Raw genomic sequence first — 19,934 nt, forward strand, 5'->3', positions numbered from 1 at the left:
TTTTGTGTACCCGCTTTGTCTTTGCAACTGAATTGCAAACTGTATTTCTCCTCCCTGCCTACCATAACAAAATATCTAGACCATACACTCAATGGGTGCTTAATAAATCTAAGAGGGGAAAGTTACAGGGACTGAAGGCCTTTACAGAGTGCCTAGCCCAGTCTCCTCTGTTTTTAGATTTGGAAGTCAGAAACACAGCAACACACACTCTCAGGCTGGTGGCAATCAAACAAATCCAATGCCTATGGGTACCCTCAAAGGCTCAACTGAAACAAAATCATAATGCAATTTTGAACTTTAAAGAGTTCATACAACACACAGTTTGCAATGTATATGTCAGTGCATTAGGTCAGCACTGTGGGAACACTAACAAGAAAGATACTTGCCCTGGCCTCAGGGAGATTATAGTCTACTAGAGATCAGGTGTGAACCAACAATAGTAGAACATGCATGAAGTCATAAGAAATCCAGAAAGTGATCCAGGAGTTCAGAGAGGAAAGGTTTTCATGTCTGGAAATTCAGTTCCTCATACCTGAAGAGTGATAGTGAATTCAGCAGGAGTATAAATAAGTTTAAAAGGTTTTGTAAGGGTGCAAGCTTTTCCTAAACCTCACATCCTGCCTAGAAATGAGTAACAAGAACAGAAGGTGTCTCAAGGGGATAACAGTAATTGCACAAAGAAATCTATTAGTCATAAGTTAAGCATCTTTAGGTCAGTGGAACCACAAAGAGCCAGTAACACAAAGTGAAGAGCAGCAAACAGTACCATGTCTGCTTGATAGGACAGAGAGGAGGTACAGAAAGGAGACACAGTCTCCTCTCCACCCTCAGCAACAGGAGGCAAGTGAGGTACATGACACAGAGAAGGCCCTGGGAGCACCACGGCCACTTTGGGTTGTGAAAGGCCTCAGCCAGGCTAACGACAGACTAAGCAGTTTGTTTTTCTTCACAGAAACAACATGATTTCCCATTCTGGGGAACACGCCCCCAAATGTATCACAGCCTCCCTCTTGAGCAATGTTGCAATGGAGGATTACATTCCTGATGAAAGATTCAGAAAATGAATCAGAGATATGACCCACAAAATGTCCAGAGATACAAAGACACACCAGAACCTTCTCAAATTTAAAAAAATGGCAAGAAATGTTATTTTGTATTATACTGCATTCATTACAGGAAGAGCTCCATTGGACACATGGAACTAAAGTTTACAAAGTAAAAATGAGACTTCTACTATTAACTTCCTTTTCTTAGAATTTGCTTTTAAATGTTTCTGTTATTTTTGTGTCAATGTTATACGGGTACAGGGTTTCAAGAGTCAATTGAGTCCACTAAGTCTATGGCAAAAAACAGGGGGGAAGGTAATGGCTCAGTGGTAGAGCACATGCTTAGTGTGCATAAGGTCCTGTGTTCAATCCCCAGTACCTCCATTAAAATTTTTTTAATATAAATAAATAATTAAAAAAAAAACCCAAAACAAGAGTTTTATTGTCTCCCTCTCCCCAGCCTTTCCTTGTGTGCTAATGCCATCTAAACAACCCCTTTCCTCTTGTCTTGCTGGGGTTTCAGGAAAAAGTAATGTGTGTATTCAGGCTCTATCCTTACCTGAAAGCCATTTTCTCAACGTAGAAGAGCTATGGAAGATAAATTAGATGGCTGATACTTAGCTGATTTTTTCCCTGTAGTGAAGAAAGCATTTAAAATCATTTTCTTCCAACCACACTCAAACTTAGGATCACCAACAAAATCCCAGCATTGCATCATCTAAGCAAATATTGAAAGGACTCACTCTGACTTCACTTTTGAGTATGGGGAGCAGTCTTTGAATCCTGTATTTTCCTCCATCTTTGCCTTTTGCTTTTGCTTCCATCTGTCCTGTACACTCCTGAGAGGGGCCAGCACTGAAGGGAGTCTTCCAAGGTTTACCTGAGAAGAGAGTTTACGGACTGACTGCAAATACTGTCTGCAGACTTCACAGGTGGGAGGGTGGGCAGGGGTAACAGTCACTTCCTTTGCTTTTCTTTTGCCTTTAAGAGTCTCAGCTAAAGTCCAACAACTAAGCTCTAGAGCTGATTAAGATAAAGGCCCTTAAATGTGGAACACAGGTGACTAATTCAGCACTGCTAAGTAAACAAAATGTGAAATAGTGAAACACTTGTTTGTGAAAACAAACTTTTCTCCCATGGAGAAATTTCCTTTGCTATCATTTCATAAATATCAATAAGCCTGAACTTCAGTTGTGTCTGGAGTTTGACCTAATTGTACCTTTAGAACTATGTGCTGGCTAATTATTGACTTGAAACCTGAACCTCTCAGAACGGAAACAAAACAGCAGGCAGGAGGTGTACAGGGTGAAAACCAAAACCTCAAGCAAGTTTCTTTTGACCGGTAGTGAGCAAAACCATTATTCCAAATATTTACTTTTAATTAAAACTAATCCTCAGATGAGGGTTTAATCCCACATTCATACTGCTGGTCCCTCTGACGGCGGTTTCTGCATTAACTTAGATGGGTGCAATGAATTAAAAAGTGAAAACTTACACTCATGGTAAATCCTTCAGCTTATATAAATAGGCATAAACAGTGCTGGTTACAAAAAAAAGTGTTCCTCTAAATACCAAGCCTTTCCCCAATGAGGACAAAGTGCGTTCACCAAGAGAGCCCCATTAAAACACAAGATTGTCTCTCTTTTTTGCCAAACTCAAGCGTTCTAAATTTCATCTTTGAACTAATGAAAATCATTGTTACTTATTACATGGCCTAATTATAACTGTCATAGATTTGCTATATTTCCACAAGCAAGTCACATTTTTCCATCTCTGTATGTAAACACAGGCATCTTACCTATATTTTGAATTTTCTTTAGGCCACTTGGATATAATGCCACCGATCCATTAGGGAAGTACTTTGCATTCCATGGGCCACTACAGGGCTGGGATCCAGCTCTGCACTCAGGACAAAAGCTGCTGACCCAGCAGCCCAGGCACCTGCTACTCCCGTGCCTGGGTGGGTGGTCCCTCAGCTGGCCTTGATTCTTCTATCTACAACTATTATTGTGACTTTGTCCTAAGGTGTGACACAGATAAGATTGATGAAGGCATAAATTGGTGCCCCTAGCCCCCTTTTTTTCTCCATTGAAACAACTGCTTTTAAACCTTGATTTTGACAACATAATCTTTCTTAGGACACATTATCACAGAACAGAACATACCACATTTGTAGAGGAGCTTAAATCACTCTGTATGGTAAAGAATGTTCCCTCCAAAGCCCTGAAGTTTTTCAAACAGAACTATGCTGATTAAGTTAAACTGGATTGAGAATCACAGCCTTATTATAAGAAAAAATGGTCGTAAGAAACAGAATAAAAAGTGTAAATGCAAGTAGAGAGCATTACCTCGAAACAGAGAAAACAAATGCACTGAGGTCAAAACATAAGCCACGGAAAGAAAGATATAAAATAACACTTTGAAAACTATACAGAGCTAGGGAAATGCAAGATATTATAATATGCAAGTTTTACATTCTCTACAGTTCAAAGTTAATGGAAAGCATGCAAAAAGTATTGAATATTAAAAAAAGGTAGCAGGGAGGCCCCACAGCTGGAGGGCTGGCCGGCCCAAGGGCACAGAGCTGAAACACTGTAAATCAACTATATTTCAATAAAAAAATTTTTTTAAAAATTTAAAAAGGTAGCACTGGATGCAAAGAACATGAAAGGAAAAGATAATAATATAAAAAAGCAAGTGAGTGACCCTGTGTAGGAGGCAATTTGCTTGTTATCCTACATATGGGCCAGGCACTGGCTCTGAGACCCACCCCCACCTTCCCATTGAAGGAGTTAAGAGGTTTTAAGGCAATGTTTCAATATGCCTAAAGGGTTAAAAATGGAAGTAATACCTTCCAACTAGGAGGCACTGAAACACCTTTTGACTGATGATTTCCAGAGCACAGTGTGGTGGGGGCCATTCCTTCATCTTCTCTAGATCAAGCAATCTCAAGAATGAGGAAACTTGTGGAATCTCTACTTTCTGGTGGTTATGTGGGAAGCCAAGCCAATGGGAAAAGTCTGAAATAATAATAGAATATTTACAATAAAATATTGTAATTTAGGCACAGCTTTAATATATTTGGATGACTAGTACATTAATACAAAAGTATTTCAGTATAAAAGGAAATAAGACATCTGGGTCACTAGGGGGATTACTCTAGGGACAAACGTGCTTCAGCTCATTAATGCAGTAACAGTGCTGGCACCATTCCTGTCATCCTGGCTCTATTAAATGTGTTTAACATTAACATGGGCATGTTCCATCTGCGTACTTACTTACTAACTGCTTACTAACTGCTATCAACTCTGGAAGGTCAACAATTTAGCAAATAAATCGATGCTACAAGAATACAAAGATGATTCTTAATCCCTAAATCTTTTTTTTTTGAGTAAAAGTAGATTTATTCAGAGATACACACTCCATAGGCAGAGTACAGGCTGTTTCAGAAGGTGAGAGAAAGGCCATGAGGTGTAGGGGTTAGGTGCTCAGTTTAAAGTAAAAGTAGATACACACTCCATAGACAGAGTGTGATCTGTCTCACTCAGAAGGGAGAGCGGCCTTTATTTCTAATTTGACTCGAATTTAGAAATTCTCAATTTTCTTTCATATCCTGTTCCCCTACCATCCTTCCTGGCTGGCTGACAAGTCAAGAGATTCCTGCAGTTCCCACCAGCACTGGGAAGATGGAGTTCAATCAGCTGTGCGTTCAGGGGCCACAAAGGCAAATACAAGGGCTACATACAGAGAATCAACACACACGACCACATGCCATTCCTTCACTCGCAGAGGAGAGACTTTATGATGCATCTCCCACTGGCATTCAAGAACCTGAAGATCTGTACAAGTTGGGAGGCAAGGGCACACAAGGGGTCATGGTCATTGTTTTCTTTTGTATGTCTTCTAATCAGTGTCAGGCAAACTATTACTTACAAGTTTTGTTCCTCGAAGCATCGTCTCTCAGCTCCAGAGCCACTCTTCTCAACTTGACCTCTGGAGACTGCCAACTGATAATGCCCTAAGAAGAGTGAATGGTCTTCTTTCACACAGACATACCACGCACACACATACATGTACACGCAGAGACATACACCACACATACACACACACGGACACCAGATACACTTAAATTGTCACTCAGATAATATCAGAAGAAAAAAGTAAGACAACTTTTTTTTTAACTTAGAATTTTAATTATGTACATAAATAGCAACATGAGAACGAGGAGTTCTAAGGCTTATACATTTTCTCTAGGTGAAAGAATTTCCGATTAGTCCACTTGTAGTATGGAATCATCCAAGAGAACAAAGAGGACTAGTGTAGTTTTTCCTGAAGAAGAATGCCAATTTACTACATTCAATACTGACTTTTCTGCCATTTTTCTGTAGAAATATTGGTTTACTGTATGGAGTTTTCAATGTTTACCTATAACTAAAAGAAAAAGAAAAACATAAATAAACAGTGCCCCATCACAATAAAAGCAGCTCTAAAATTTTGCATTTTGAAAATTCTTCAGGTTTAAATAGAGAAACTATATCAAGTATTCGCATTACCATTATATGACCATGAGGATCATAGTGAGCCAGAGAAAAATGTAATTATTCCCATTTTATAAATGGGTACATTAAAAAACAGAAAGGTTTTGTGTTACATCAATACTGCATTCAGATTCTCAACTGACTGTGTATATGAGCGTAATTAAACAGATGGATGGATGAATAAATTAAAAATAAATGTCTAAATGGCACAGCACACACCATCTCTCTCTCCTTCTGAAAGCCAAGCTGCATTTCCATCCATCTGCTGGAGGAGAGCATAATTAAATCATTGCTAGTCCAACATATACCTTTCCTCACACACATCATTCTTTTCTGGAGTGAAACACACATCAATCCAAAGATACACCGACTCTTTTCCAGATTGCTTTTTCCTAATATGTAACGAATCTACTTAGCAATTAGAGGTTTATAAATATTTTAGAGGCCAATGATAATTCACTAGATCTTCTGATATAAAACCCAAAATTCTTAAATTAAACATGTAAATCACTAGCTTACCTTTTCTATCTCAGTTTATTAATCAGTTTTGGACTTCTCTAAGAATTCAATAGATTTACTGCACTGTGAAGAAACTATAAACTGCAAACAATCTATATTAATAAGGATTCAAAAGATCATGGTAGTCCGTACTAGGAAATTATCAAGCAGCTAAAGGAGGAATGAGATAGATGCATAAGTACTGATAGGAAAAGGTGTACACAATATATTCCGTGAAAAGAAAGGAAGTTAATTCATTCATTCAACACAGCTAACCGTAGCACTGTCTACAAAGTATTCTAACCAAACAATGAACCTAAATCTGATTAAGCGTTCAGATCCAACTATCACTTTATGGGAAATGCAGAGAAGAGAGGAACCAAGAGATAAACAGAATGACACTAAATAGATTTACTTGGCCACAGCCAGAACATGGGAAATACTAAAGGACAAATAAGTTTGGTTTTTCAACAAATAAATGATAAGAGAAAAATGAGGGAGGAGGAACTGTTACAGTTTAAAAGAGACTTGAGACTCATTAGTCAAATGCAATGGGCAGATGTTGTTTGGATGCTGACTCAAATGGAACAACTGTAAAAAGTTATTAATGAGGCAATCAGTGAAATCTGCATACAGCCTGGATTTTAGGTGATATTAAGGAATTAGTGTTAATTTCTTGAGCTGTGATAATAAAATTACAATATGTCCCTTTATGGAGCTTCAATGTACTTGAAAACAATATAAGGAATATGATCTCATTCTATCCAAAACTCAAAAGGGTGTGTGTGTGTGTGTGCGTGTATATTACACATACAGAAAAAAGTCTGGAATGATACACCAAACTATTAACAGAAATTACCTCTAGGAAAGGAATGGAGAACAAGACAAGCTTGAAAAATATCTAACAAAAAAATTTTTTACAACAAATATGCATCACTTTTATAATTAAAATCTGTATCTTGATTAAAGATCTAAAAAAATAAAGAATGAAATCAAGGTTGTGTACACAGTAAGATGAACTCTGGCCCAGAATATTTTTGAAAAATGAAATGGATATTTACATAGTTTCTCTTTATTCTGTGGCTCATCTTCTCTGTAAAGAAATAGAATCATATTCAATGGAAAATCTCTGAAGGACATGTGTGGCTTCTTGGCTGCCGACCCTCTAGTCTCCCTTCTAATAGCACATCTGATGCACATCTGGCCTCACTCTCCAGGGATTTCAATTCTGGGGTGGGGCCTAGGCCTCTGCTTTTTAACAAGCTCCCCAGGTAATCTGTGTAACAGAATTTGAGAAATGCTGACTTGGGGTTATGATATGAAGGGCTGTGATGTGAAAGAGGATCTGGATTTGTTTTCTGTGTCCCCTAAGGCAGGATCAGGATCACTGTATAGGAGTTATAAGGAAACATATTTTTGCTCAGTATAAGAAACAGCTTCCTAAAAATTAGAACTGCCCAAAGCTACCTGCCCTGTGGGGTGAGTTTCTTATCAGTGGAGGTGAAAAGTGAGAACGCTCAGGGCTGCAGGATGAACTGAGTATAAGACCAGAAGAAATCACACCGATTTTTCTGACGTCATCTGATATCATCCTAAATTTCTCTAGCCTCAGGTTACTCAATCTTTAAAGAAAGAAAATTACACCTATGACTTCCCTATGTCACTTATGATAACATCTCTATATAATCTTGAGCTTCTCAACAATAGTCTTGCATTTAACAAATGTTTATCGATTATTAGATGAATACAAGTGTGCTTACTACAGTGAAGTGCTGTTTGAAAAAAAATAAGCCTAATAAATAATGGCATTTTTCAACTGTTTGAAATAGTTTTGTAGATAAATCCCAACTGTCAAGTTCTAGTTTGTCCAGGTACTTCTCAGGAACAAATACAATAAGTCATAGCACTTAAGCCCAAAAAGTAAAGACGGAATGAAATTATCATCCTGACCCTTAGGTTTCCATATGAAGTGACTCTGCTATAATTAATTAAATTAAATTAATTAAAGACAAGTCATTTCAGTTGTTGCTAACAATGCTAAAAATAACCATAGTTTTCTTGTTCTTTACCTGATTAAAATGGACAGAGCATGGAGTATTCTACTTATTTCCGGGTGAACTCTTCACATTTCCTGGCTTGTAAAACAAAAAGTAAGAATATTAATGCAGTTTCAAAAGAAATAATGAAACTTCTAAAGAAATAGGGGACTGTCTCAAAGTGTACATCTTCAGTATTTGGCTGAATATTATGCAAATATTTTAGTATGAGTAATGATGCAAAGTGACCCATTTTTCAGTAAACTGAAGGAATTACTAGTGCTCCCTGAGGGCCCTGCTGTAGAAAGTGACTCAGGCACAGAGGCTAGCAAGAAATAAAGCTCCATTAATCCTCACTACACAGATTTGGCCAACAACTGATTCTATATAAAAAAAAAAAATCCAATCAACAGTGAAAAGATTGCTTTACTACCTCATGCCACTGTCATTGTTAAAAAAGGCTTTACATCTATGGGGATGCTTCCTGTAGGTACTCCACTCTGTATATAGGAGCCAAATCACAAAACATGTTTACTCTGAAGAGGTTATAATCAGACCACACCCATTCTGCTGGCTGCCATCTGGGAACATATAATTAGGTCATGTCATCCAGGAGAAGTGATGTAGGAAAGATTCTAGTGGGAAAAGTTCATGTGCTAAATGTTTAAGACCTTAATTTCTTTCCTACATGTTTCTAACACTTTAATCCTGAAAACACCTTAATAAGACCTGATGTAGTCAAGGATTTGAGCTCTCATGACAGGGCAATCTAAAAAACACTAGGCTCCAGGTGAGTGGACAATGTGGCTGTGATTCTGCAGTCTAGATTCTGTGCAGGTTCTACCGGTGGCCTTCTCTCAGAGTTATCCATGGGTGAAGGAGGGGGAAAGGGAGAAAGCATGAACACATAACTAAGCTTGGATTTTCAGAGCATGGTTTCCAGGCAAATTCAGACTTACTGAAGTTCTCAGCACAGTGAGCATACACCCTGGATTGCTTAAGTTATACATACTGGTTTATACCCCTTGTCTTAGCATAATTAATAACGACCCCCTTCACTCTCAAGAGTATCCTGGTTTGGATGATAAATTATATTGGTCACTCTGTCTACAGACCACACCCACTTGATGATGGAGTTCTGGGGAACAAGGCCGTATGTACTGCTCGGTGGAACATCGTACAACACTGGGGTCTACTTGTTGCTCTTAACAGAGCTCTACAGGACTCAGTGTCTGTGTGCCTTACTCTATTCCTCCACAGCCACTTACACACACACAGCCCCAGAGGTCTTCCTGCTGCTGCTCTTCCAACTCGTCAAGTTCTTTCCTGAGATAAGACCTTTGCAAAATACATCCCTTGACCTAAACTGGTCAACCCTCATTTTTGCCTGGTTAAATGCTATTCATCCCTAGATCAAGGCCTTCCCCTGTCCTCTGCCCTTAGATCTACATGAGAATCTTTTACTCACATTCATAGCACCCATGTACTTCCTGATTTGTGTAATTCTTTCATTCATGTTTGAATCCCTCACTAACATATAAGCTTCACAAGGACACAATATCCCAGGACCTCCTAGCACACAGTATTCAAACACTTGTTGAATAAACAGATGGAATTAAGTCAAACCTAGAGATCTGATGAGTGTTAAAGTTTGCGTATGTAATTAATGATGAATAAGAAGAGATAAAAAGAGGCTCATGAAGGTTGAGTGAGATAACCATGTCCAATAATTGGGTCTGTCATAAAAACTATGTGGTTCCCTACCTAGTTAAATACGTTTTAGGTATGAATTACCTCAACATAATGCTTGCCAAGTACTTCTAGTGATCTTCTTATATATTCTACTATCTATATTTGCCAGCATCTTAATCTCAAAAATATAAGATGCTAAATTCATAATCTTTTTTATCTTTTGGACATTAAGAAAATGAGCACATAAAAACATTCTTCTGGTTGAAGAAAACAATTCTGTTGCTAGGAAATTTTTCTTGTTTGATTACATATCACTTACAACAAAACATGACAGTCAAGTATTTCACTAATGAAGTATTGAGCCTATCTATCCTACTACAAATCAGATCTCTCTTGGCAGAAATCATCATGATCCCAGCAAAAACAACACTGCTACTTCAAAAGACAGTTTGTAATTTAGCACAAGCCAGAAATTAATTTTTTGTGTGTTTTCAGTCAATTATATTTAAAATACCGTATAAAGGAACCATTCTCCTTATAATCTAATTTTAATACATACTGGGTTTCGTTGGGTTTTTTTAAGTGATTAATACATTTTATTTAACCTAACACATCTAAAATACTATTATTTGAACATGTAATCAATATAAAATCAATGAATATTAAAATCATGATATAGTTTATAATCTTTTTATTTGTACCATGTCTTAAATTTGGTATGAATTTGCATGTATAGCACACCTCAGTTTAGATTAGCTACACTTCAAGTACTCAAAAGCTAGTGGCTGCCACATTGGACTGCAAAGGGCTAGAGGAATAAGCTAAACAACACTGTACTGTGATGGTTAGTTTTATGTGTCAACTTGGCTAAGCTACAGGAGAAATTTTATTTTCTTACCATGTCCACAAACATGAATGATAATTTCTATCAGCAAAATTGAAACATTCATTTTAATCAAAACATTTATTCCTAATTAGTATGCACTGCCATGTGAAAGGGGATTTCCAGCCAAACCTTTGAGGTATAGCAACCCAATGGACTGTCTAATCCCCTCACCAACTGAATTTTTTTACCAGTTGAATTATTTTGATCAATTACTTAACGTCTCCAAAATGCAGTTTCCTCATTTATGAAAAGGAGATAGTAATAGAACTTGCCTCACAGACTCTTCCTCAGCAAAGAGTTTAGCATCCAGGGCCAAGCTCACAGGAAATGCTCAATAAACATTACCTATCCTATGTAGTAGGTGACTTAACTTTTTTGATGAAGAAATAAATGGTAAGGATAAACGACCTGTTAAAGACCCAAATGAAATTTCAGTTCACCGGATGTGGTAGGCAGAATAATGGCTCCCCCAAAGATGTCTTCATCCTAGCCCCAGAATCTGTGACTGTACCACCTTACAGTAAGGCAAAGGGGGATTAAGGTGGCATTGGAATTAAGGTTGCTAATCAGCTGACTTTACAATAGGGAGATTATTTTGAATGATCTAGGTGGGCCTAATTGAGTCACATGGGTTCCTGTAGTCTAAGAGGAAAGCTGAAGACAGAAGGCAGGGTCAAAGAAATGGGACATGAAAAGGACTTGATCTGTAGTGGCTGTAAGAGGGCTGTGAGCCAAGGAATTGCTGCAGTGTCTAGAAGCAGGGAACAGCTGCCAGCTGACAGCCAGCAAAACAGACCTTGGTCCTATAACCACAAGAAACTGAATTCTGTCAACAACCTGAAGGAGCAGGAAGTGGATTCTCCCCTGGAACCTCCAGAAAGGAATGTAGCCCTGCTGACACCCTAACTTAGCAGTGGACTTCTGACCTAGAGTCTGAGATAACAAATTTTTTTAACACTTTTTATTAAGTTATAGTCATTTTACAATGTTGGGTCAAATTCCAGTGTAGAGCACAATTTTTCAGTTATACATGAACATATATATATTCAATGTAACATTTTTTTTGCTGGGAGCTACCACAAGATCTTGTATATATTTCCCTGTGCTACACAGTATAATCTTGTTTATCTATTCTGCATATGCTTGTCAGTATCTACAAATTTTGAAATCCCAGTCTGTCCAAACTTGTATTACTTTCAGTCAGTAAATTTTTGGCCATTTGTTATGGCAGCAATAGGAGAGAAAACACTGATAGGAGGTTTTGACTAATGAGTCTAAGCACTAAGGCTCCATTTTCCATGAGGAGATGTTACCTTCTCATGTGCATACGTCACATGACATCCATCATGGCTATCAGGTGCTAGAGTCTGTCCATTTTGGGCTTCTCATGTGGATAAACTCACTTAATCCTCAAAACAGTGCCAGGAGGTATTACCTCCATTTCCCAGAGCACTGGAGCAATTTACAAGGCTTGTAAGAAGTGGGGGTGGGAGTGATGGGAGAGCTTGGTGCACCCACTCTGGAGTCCACTCTCTTAGCCATCAGGCCATGCTGCAGCCTGCCTTGTCTGCCCTTTCTGATACCAAAAGTGTATGCCTTTTGAAGAAAGAGATGTATTTTTCAGGATTTCTTACTTTTTATTTTGCTAAGTAATGATGCTTAAAAACAAAAGAAAAAAGAAAAATCATTGCCTAGTACCTTTATGTCTTAGAATTTTAAATAGCAAAAACTAGAAAGGGCACTAATTCAGAACAAATTTAGCTTTACAGAAAACCCACCATATTGTCCTTATTTTCATTTTCATTTTATTGTGGTTAAGAACACTTATCATGAGATCTACCCTCTTGACAAATTTTTAAGTGTATAATACAGTATTGTTAACTATAAGCACGATGTTGTACAGCAGATCTCTAGAACTCATTCATCCTGCACAACTGAAACTTTATACCCACTGAATAGCAACTCCCCGTTTCCCCAACCCCACCCCCTGGCAACCATCATTCTACTCTCAGCTTACACAAGTTTGATTATTTTTGACACCTCATGTAAGTGGAATCATATTGTATTTCACCTTCTGTGACTCCTTATTTCAAAGACGATCACTTTTAAATCATGTAACTTACTTACAGCTAAACTTGAGTGTTTAGAAAGCTGAGGAATTTCAAATGCAGGAAGAGGAAGCTGGCCACATTTACTCAGCATGATGGCTGCTGCTTCCCGTTCATTTTCCCGCTGAGCCAGCAAGGGCGTGAATACAACTGTGCAAAGTGTAGCTTTAGAAGTTCTGCTCAGTTTTCACATTAGTAACAGGTTTATATTTCTTTATGTATTTCCTGTCCTTTAAAGAATTATTAAGATTTTTCTTTTTAGTTACTGTTGGCCTTTGAGTCATTCTACACTTCTTTGATAGTAACTTGTTACATTTATAAAAAAAAAAAAAAACCCTAGTGAAAACTAAACATGGCTTTTACTGAGATACACTGCTGTGTTTGGCTAATTTAGAAGACAACTCCAAAAGTGCCATCTGTTACCCTGGCACCCGACACCCACAAGAGGCCTCCAACTCTGATACTCAGACCTTGGGTTTAGACTATTCTGAAAGGGCTTCAGATTAGCAATGGACAAGCGATAAAGAGTTTCATGCTTTTATTAAGCCTCTAGAGACAAAGAGTGAAATGGAGAAGATCAATGAATAATGGAAAAGATCAATGAATCAACTACACTAAGAACTTCTGCTCATCAAAAGATACCAAAACTCAAAAGACAAGCCTCAAACTGGGAGAAGACATCTGCAAACATGTGACCAAAATTATTAGCATCTGGGGAAAAGTACAGAATCCTTATAAATTATTAAGAAAGGGACAAATGACCCACATGAAAAATGACCAAAAGACATCAATAGGCATTTCAAGAAGAAGAAACCAAGAAACGTGAAAAGATGCTCAACCTCATTAGCAATCAAAGAAATGTACATTAAAACAACAATGAGAAATTCTGGGACCACTGTGACATCCCAGATAGCAAGGGAACTATTGCAGACTAGCTGAGTAATGTAAAAGGATGCAGAGTCAAGTTCTACTTGCTAAAATGGGATAATCTGAACTTTAATAAGGATAAGGATTATAAAAAATTCAAACCTAAATATGTTTAAATCTACAAATTCATGTTACTTAAAAAAAACTAATTGGTGACCTTCTGAAGATGAGGAAAAGCAGCTCCTTATTAAAGTATTCCAGCTAATATGTGAAAATGAAATGACAGAAGTAGAATATCACCATTTCCAGCTCCCAGTGAATCAGTGGATCTAGGCACTGAGCCTCGACAATCACTAAAATGCTGAAGTGAAGCGTAGGTGCCCACACAGACCTACAGCCTTGCCAACAAGATCAAACACAGACTTGATTATGCAGCCTCTAGGTCCAGCAGTCCATCTGTTGGAAATGCAGAGAAGAGAGGAGCATGTTCAACTACACTATCAGTGTGCAATCAACACAACCCAAACTGCTGGAAATGCCACAGGTCCAACATGCCAGGTTCTCTTAACAGATAACAGCGTTAAGGAAAAGAGGAAGATGGAAGGAGAACTTCTAGATTAAAAGTGACAAAAACAAACAAAGCATAAATACAAAACAGAAACAGACTCATAGACACAGAATACAAACTTGTGGTTGCCAAGGGGGCGGAGGGTGGGAAGGGATAGACAGGATTTCAAAATTTTAGAATAGATAAACAAGATTATACTGTATAGCACAGGGAAATATACACAAGATCTTATGGTAGCTCACAGAGAAAAAAATGTGACAATGAATATATATATATGTTCATGTATAACTGAAAAATTGTGCTCTACACTGGAATTTGACACAACATTGTAAAATGATTATAAATCAATAAAAAATATTTTTTAAAAAGTGACTTACAAGGGGAAAATAAGACTTCAAAGGAATATCAAGTAAAAATAATAATGACAGGCAAGACTTAACTGAAAGGGATAAATACTGAGGTGATAAAGCCATTAAGAAAGACAAGGAAGTAATTATGACAAAAGTCACGATAGTCGGTAGTTTTGCACAGCAAGAGAGGAGTGTGATTGGGGTGAGTTACATGGAAGAGCTTCTGGGGAGGCTGGCAAAATTCTGGTTTTTTGTCCCAGATAATGGCTATAAGAATGTGTGCCTTATAATAATTCACTCAGCTATAGAAAAAAGAAATGAAAAAATTGTTAAAGGAAAGCAAATTATTGGGGCAACTGGGGGAATATGACTATGGACTATATATTAGATAATGTTTATATAAACAATGAAATGTCAACTTTCCTGAGTATGATAATGGTAATGTCATTATATTAGTGAATGTCCATGCTCTTTGGAAATACACACTGAATTAGATATGATTACAAAGCACAATATCTACAACTAACTCTCAAATGGTGCATAAAAATAAATACACATATGTGTAAGTGCCTGAGCATGTATAAAAAGACAAAGCAAGTGTAGCAAAATGTTAACTGGTGAATCTAAGTGAAGCATATATTCGTTTATATCATTCCTATAATTGTTCTGTAGTTTTGAAATTTTTTCAAAATAATAATTGGGGAACAAAATAAAGCCGCACACATACATACACACAAACACACACACACACACAACATACACACCATAGTGAAAAACTATTATAAAGCCACCAGACTGGCAAAAATGGAAAATTTGCCGCCATCTAGTAAAATTGATGTGCAGATCCTATGAACAAGGAATCCTGGTCTAGAAAAACTCTTAATAAATCAAGACACACATACAAAAATATGCTCAGACCTGTGTGTGCAACAACAATATACTGAAAACCACCCAACTAGCCATCAACATGGGTACTTTCCCACAAGGAAATATTCTATAGCAGCAAAAATTAATAAGCTACAGCCACATATAGTCCATAAACATTATGTTTAGGGAACAAAACAACTTACTAAATAATACATGTAGTAAGACTCCATCTAGATAAACTATATATTTATTTATATGTATTTTGATATAGCTATTTGTATTACAAAGGCAAAAAACAGGCAAGCTCAACTACGGTGTTTTAGAAAAAATATATACATGGTTAAACTAAAAGAAAACACAAAGGAATGAAAAGCCCCAAATTCTAGATAGTGGTTCTTTATGGGGAGCTGGAAGAGCCCATGGAGAACTTGGAAGACACTGGTAATTTCCTGTTTTTAAAGATGGGTGGTTGGTTGGTATATGTGTGGTCATTATATTGTTGGATTTTAAACTGTATGTATATAGATATATACAGTTATTTTTTATTTACATATGTTATATTTATAACATATTTTGTGTTCTTTTATCTCAAAAAAATAAAACAAAAACCTAGACCCACTATGATGACAATATTTCTGCACACAGCCATCTCTGATTCACAGTTCTGACACATTATGGGAAATAACATAATTGAGAACTGAACCATCATTCATACCACTTAAAATTTCAGGGCCCCACTTTAAACACAATGTCTACAAATTTCTTTGACTACATACAACTGAAAATATGTACATCTGTTACATTATTATAGCACAATTATGAATAGGATTGCACCTGAAACTGGTAATGGAAGCTTGACTTAAAAACTAATAGATAAATAAGATTATAGTGTATAGCACAGGGAAATATGTACAAGATTTTGTGGTAGCTCACAGCGAAAAAGAGTGACAATGAATATATGTATGCTCATGTGTAACTGAAAAATTGTGCTCTACACTAGAATTTGACACAACGTTGTAAAATGACTATAACTCAATAAAAAAAGTTAAAAAAAATTTCCAAATAAGCTAAGAAACAAAAATGTACTTCATAAAGTGTTCCCCAATTCCCTTGAAAGAGACAATTCCCAGGTCCCAAAAGATTCCTGTTTCAGGGCAGCTTAAATATTTGCTCTAATAAAGCAAAAACAAAACAAAAAAATACTGAAACCCACAAGATCCAATAAGGGGGGGGGGCAAGGGAATCAATAAAAAACAATGGCATTTCACTATCAAATAACTCCCGAAATCTAAGCATAGCAAATCTTGAACTAATAGGGCCTTCTGCTATTTTTCACTTAAAACTTGTACTAAATGTTTAAGTAGTCAACATCCATTTTATTACCTTCTATTCAGGACAGAGAGCTGTCGGGAGAACTGTGCTTTGAGAGTAAACAAATGGAAGAACACTAAGTTCTCGTGACACTGAAGAAGACAAGCGCAGAGAGAAGCCCAGAGGAAGACACGCAGATGCACCATGGGCTAATGAGACAGCTTTACTATCTCACTCCCTAACAACTTGCATATAAATTTGAGTTGCTTTAATATCTAATGTTTTCAAATTATCACAAAATGCTGGCCTTTTTAGCTTATATTCCAACCATAGTCCCATCAGTGTGCACACATCTGCTCAACACTGCAGTGATCACTCAGAGGCTGAGTTTCATTTTCCTCATTTCTTTCTAAGGCTGTGTATAGCTTTCCTGACATTCTGTTTCCTTTCCCATATTAAACTCAGTGTGGACTTAAGGAGATTTTTAAACAGGAAAGAAAGCTTCCAAAGAAAATGTCAGAGAAATGAAAATAAAACTATGAGTGTTTATTCTTTAAAAGGGATTGCCAAAGGGCACTTTATATTAATACAGAACTTCCTATTCAAGAGCTAGTTTAAACAGGCTTGATAGAGACTAATTCCTTTAAAAATCATCAGTACAAAAATTAGTCTTGAGATTTCACTAGAAGACTATTTATGTAACAAATGGGGCAGGTGTATAGTTTATTCTATAATGTTACTTCCAAATTCCAATGTGAAATCCTGGATTTTAATTTTGAGATAGTTATTTATATTTTGTAAAGGAGTATTTTGATTTGAGATGACAGGAGTGAAAAGTCTTCTATGATATAGAAGGTATGCTAGTATAAGAACCCTAACTATTCCTTATCAAGCTGTGCCTGACAGGCACTTGGAGGAGATATGACTTGCTCTATGCCTTATCAGAGGAAAGAGAGAATGTTCCAGCAAACATGGGCAACATCTAAACATGGGCTGTGAGAAAAGACGAAAAATGACAGGTCCTTATAATTCCACAACCTCCTTCCCTCTGCTGCTCATCCGCCAGTCAACACAGAGGACATGGCCTATAACTGGCGGCTGGTCCCCAACATGCCATGGCTTCCACCCTTAACTGAGCCCAGATGGCTAGGTGACGGGCAGATACAGTACTGATAAAGGAAAGAATGAAGCCTATGATGAAATAGCAAGAGGAGGCGGCTTGGTTATTTGTCTTTTGCTGGGAGCACAGCATGTTCCCTTTGAAACTAGTTTTCTTTATTTTTTAATTTTTAAAAATTTATTTTTAATTATTTTTCCTTAACGGAAGCACTGGGGATTGAACCCAGGACCTCATGCATGCCAAGCACGCACTCTAGCACTGAGCTATACCCCCACCCCCCACCCCCAAATCTAGTTTTGATAAAATTATCAGATAATATGCAACACTTTCAGCAAATTGTAAAGCAATATAGTGGAAATTACGGTCTAAGACTGAGGTGGAATGCATTTTATGGTCATTACTTATTCAGACCTGCTGAAAATAACGAAATGCATAGAAATTCTATTGTTCCTCCAATAAAGGCCACCAGAGAATCTGAGCTGAGGCATAAAGGAAAACAAACAGAAAAAGCAAGAGCAAGCAACGTGGTTATCAAGAATTTTCTAAAATCCTAGAGAAACTACGTATTTAAACCAAAAGGAAGATAATGAAAAAGATCTTTCTCACCTTTTGAAAGTTCTCCTTCCATAAATCTTCTATGACTATGTATCCTCGTAAACCCCAGTCATATAATTTCTCCCCACTGACCTTGAAACAAAATATAAAAATTCATTATTATTCCATACATGACCGGTAAGGAAGATAATTTTTCATTTTCCTTTTTCCTGTTTCCAAAAGAACTGTATTTACGCATATGACAACCACGACGACCACAGAAACCTTGGGACATACAAATTAAAAGTGTGCAATGTAAGCAAATAAAAAGATAGTAAGAATGATAACATAAGAAGAAAAAATAGTTTAGCCATACATAGTATTGTTCAAAATAATCTGCCATAAATTAAAGGTGTATATTTCAAACCTTCACAATTTCGAGGAAAAAAATGTAGATAATAGCTGATATGGGAAATTCCTGAAAATAAGACAAGAAAGAAGGCTTTTACCTATCACATTTAGCACATAACAGACAACCAAGTAACATCTGCCAAAATGAAAATCAATCATTTACTTTAGGGGTTTAGGTTAAAAAAAAAACATAGGTGAACCTAGTAAAGATGCTCTCCGTTTTCCCAGGTCCCCCAAAACATAAAGTCTTTGAGTTTCTGCAGGGACTTTGCCTTCTGATCCAAAATCCTTTCTACAATACCCTGAGAGGCAGGCCCCAGGGTCAGAGAATATCTTGGGGTCAGGGAGCTCACTACCTTAAAATGCACTTGTCTACCTTTTAGTAGCTGGCTTTAATTGTCAGAAACTTTTCTTTTAAGCATTGAGATTTCTTAAAAAAATCCTGACAATAATTTGCATTCATTGGTCCTATTTATGACAATGTTGATTACTCCTTCATATGACAGTACTTTGAATTCATAAAAGTAGTTACTATTCTCTAATTTTTATAGTAATTTATCTATATATAGCATCTTAACTTACAAAGCACGTTCACATGATTTATCTCTATTCTATATAACAACTCTATGTGGTAAGTAAGCAAAAATTATAAGGAAATATTCAGAGTCCAAGTGACTAATCCAAGATCACAGTGCTAGTAAACCGAACATGCTGGTTTCTTATAAGTTATGTTCTTCCAGTTGCTCCAACTGTTCTTAAAATATGATATGATTCTCAGACCCATTGGTAGACAGATCAAGCATTTACCACGAATATGGCACTCTTCTCAGTATTTTAAATTTCTGAGAGAAAAATAACATATGTCATCACTTTAAGGGTTTTCTTACAGTACTTTTATCCAAACACCACTGAACAGAAAACAGAATATAAGCAATTAAGTGACTTGTTCAAGGTCATAGTATCCATTAAAAAAAGAGACAGAGACAGATAAAAAAGAAAATATAAAATAGGAACTAAACGACACTGAAACAGTATCAGAAATTCTCTTTCAATCACTAACATTTGATTTGTTTTATTGTAGCAATTTCAAGGAAAAAAATGT

General features: G+C 36.9%; 1 protein-coding gene and 1 long non-coding RNA gene across 5 annotated transcripts in view; both read right to left on the bottom strand.

The window, feature by feature from the left end:
• The window catches only part of LOC141576371 (uncharacterized), a 36,432-nt gene extending 33,369 nt beyond the window's left edge, over nt 1-3,063 (bottom strand). Inside the window, exons 1-2 of one of the 4 annotated variants that reach the window (XR_012504735.1) lie at nt 2,845-3,063; nt 1,790-1,926 (exon numbers count right to left, since the gene is read on the bottom strand). This is a non-coding gene — a long non-coding RNA (uncharacterized LOC141576371). Of the gene's footprint in view, nt 1-1,789; nt 2,705-2,844 lie in introns of those variants that run through there. The other 3 variants (XR_012504733.1, XR_012504736.1, XR_012504734.1) reach the window with 3 other exon arrangements.
• A 2,153-nt stretch (nt 3,064-5,216) lies between these two features.
• Nucleotides 5,217-19,934, bottom strand: part of APOO (apolipoprotein O) — a 47,050-nt gene continuing 32,332 nt past the window's right edge. Inside the window, exons 7-9 of the mRNA XM_074358864.1 lie at nt 18,494-18,574; nt 8,152-8,217; nt 5,217-5,477 (exon numbers count right to left, since the gene is read on the bottom strand). Coding sequence (XP_074214965.1) covers nt 8,182-8,217; nt 18,494-18,574 — 117 coding nt within the window. The 3' untranslated portion in view covers nt 5,217-5,477; nt 8,152-8,181. The remainder of the gene's footprint in view (nt 5,478-8,151; nt 8,218-18,493; nt 18,575-19,934) is intronic.

Source organism: Camelus bactrianus, chromosome X (assembly GCF_048773025.1).
Source record: "Camelus bactrianus isolate YW-2024 breed Bactrian camel chromosome X, ASM4877302v1, whole genome shotgun sequence".
Taxonomy (NCBI): Eukaryota; Metazoa; Chordata; class Mammalia; order Artiodactyla; family Camelidae; genus Camelus; species Camelus bactrianus.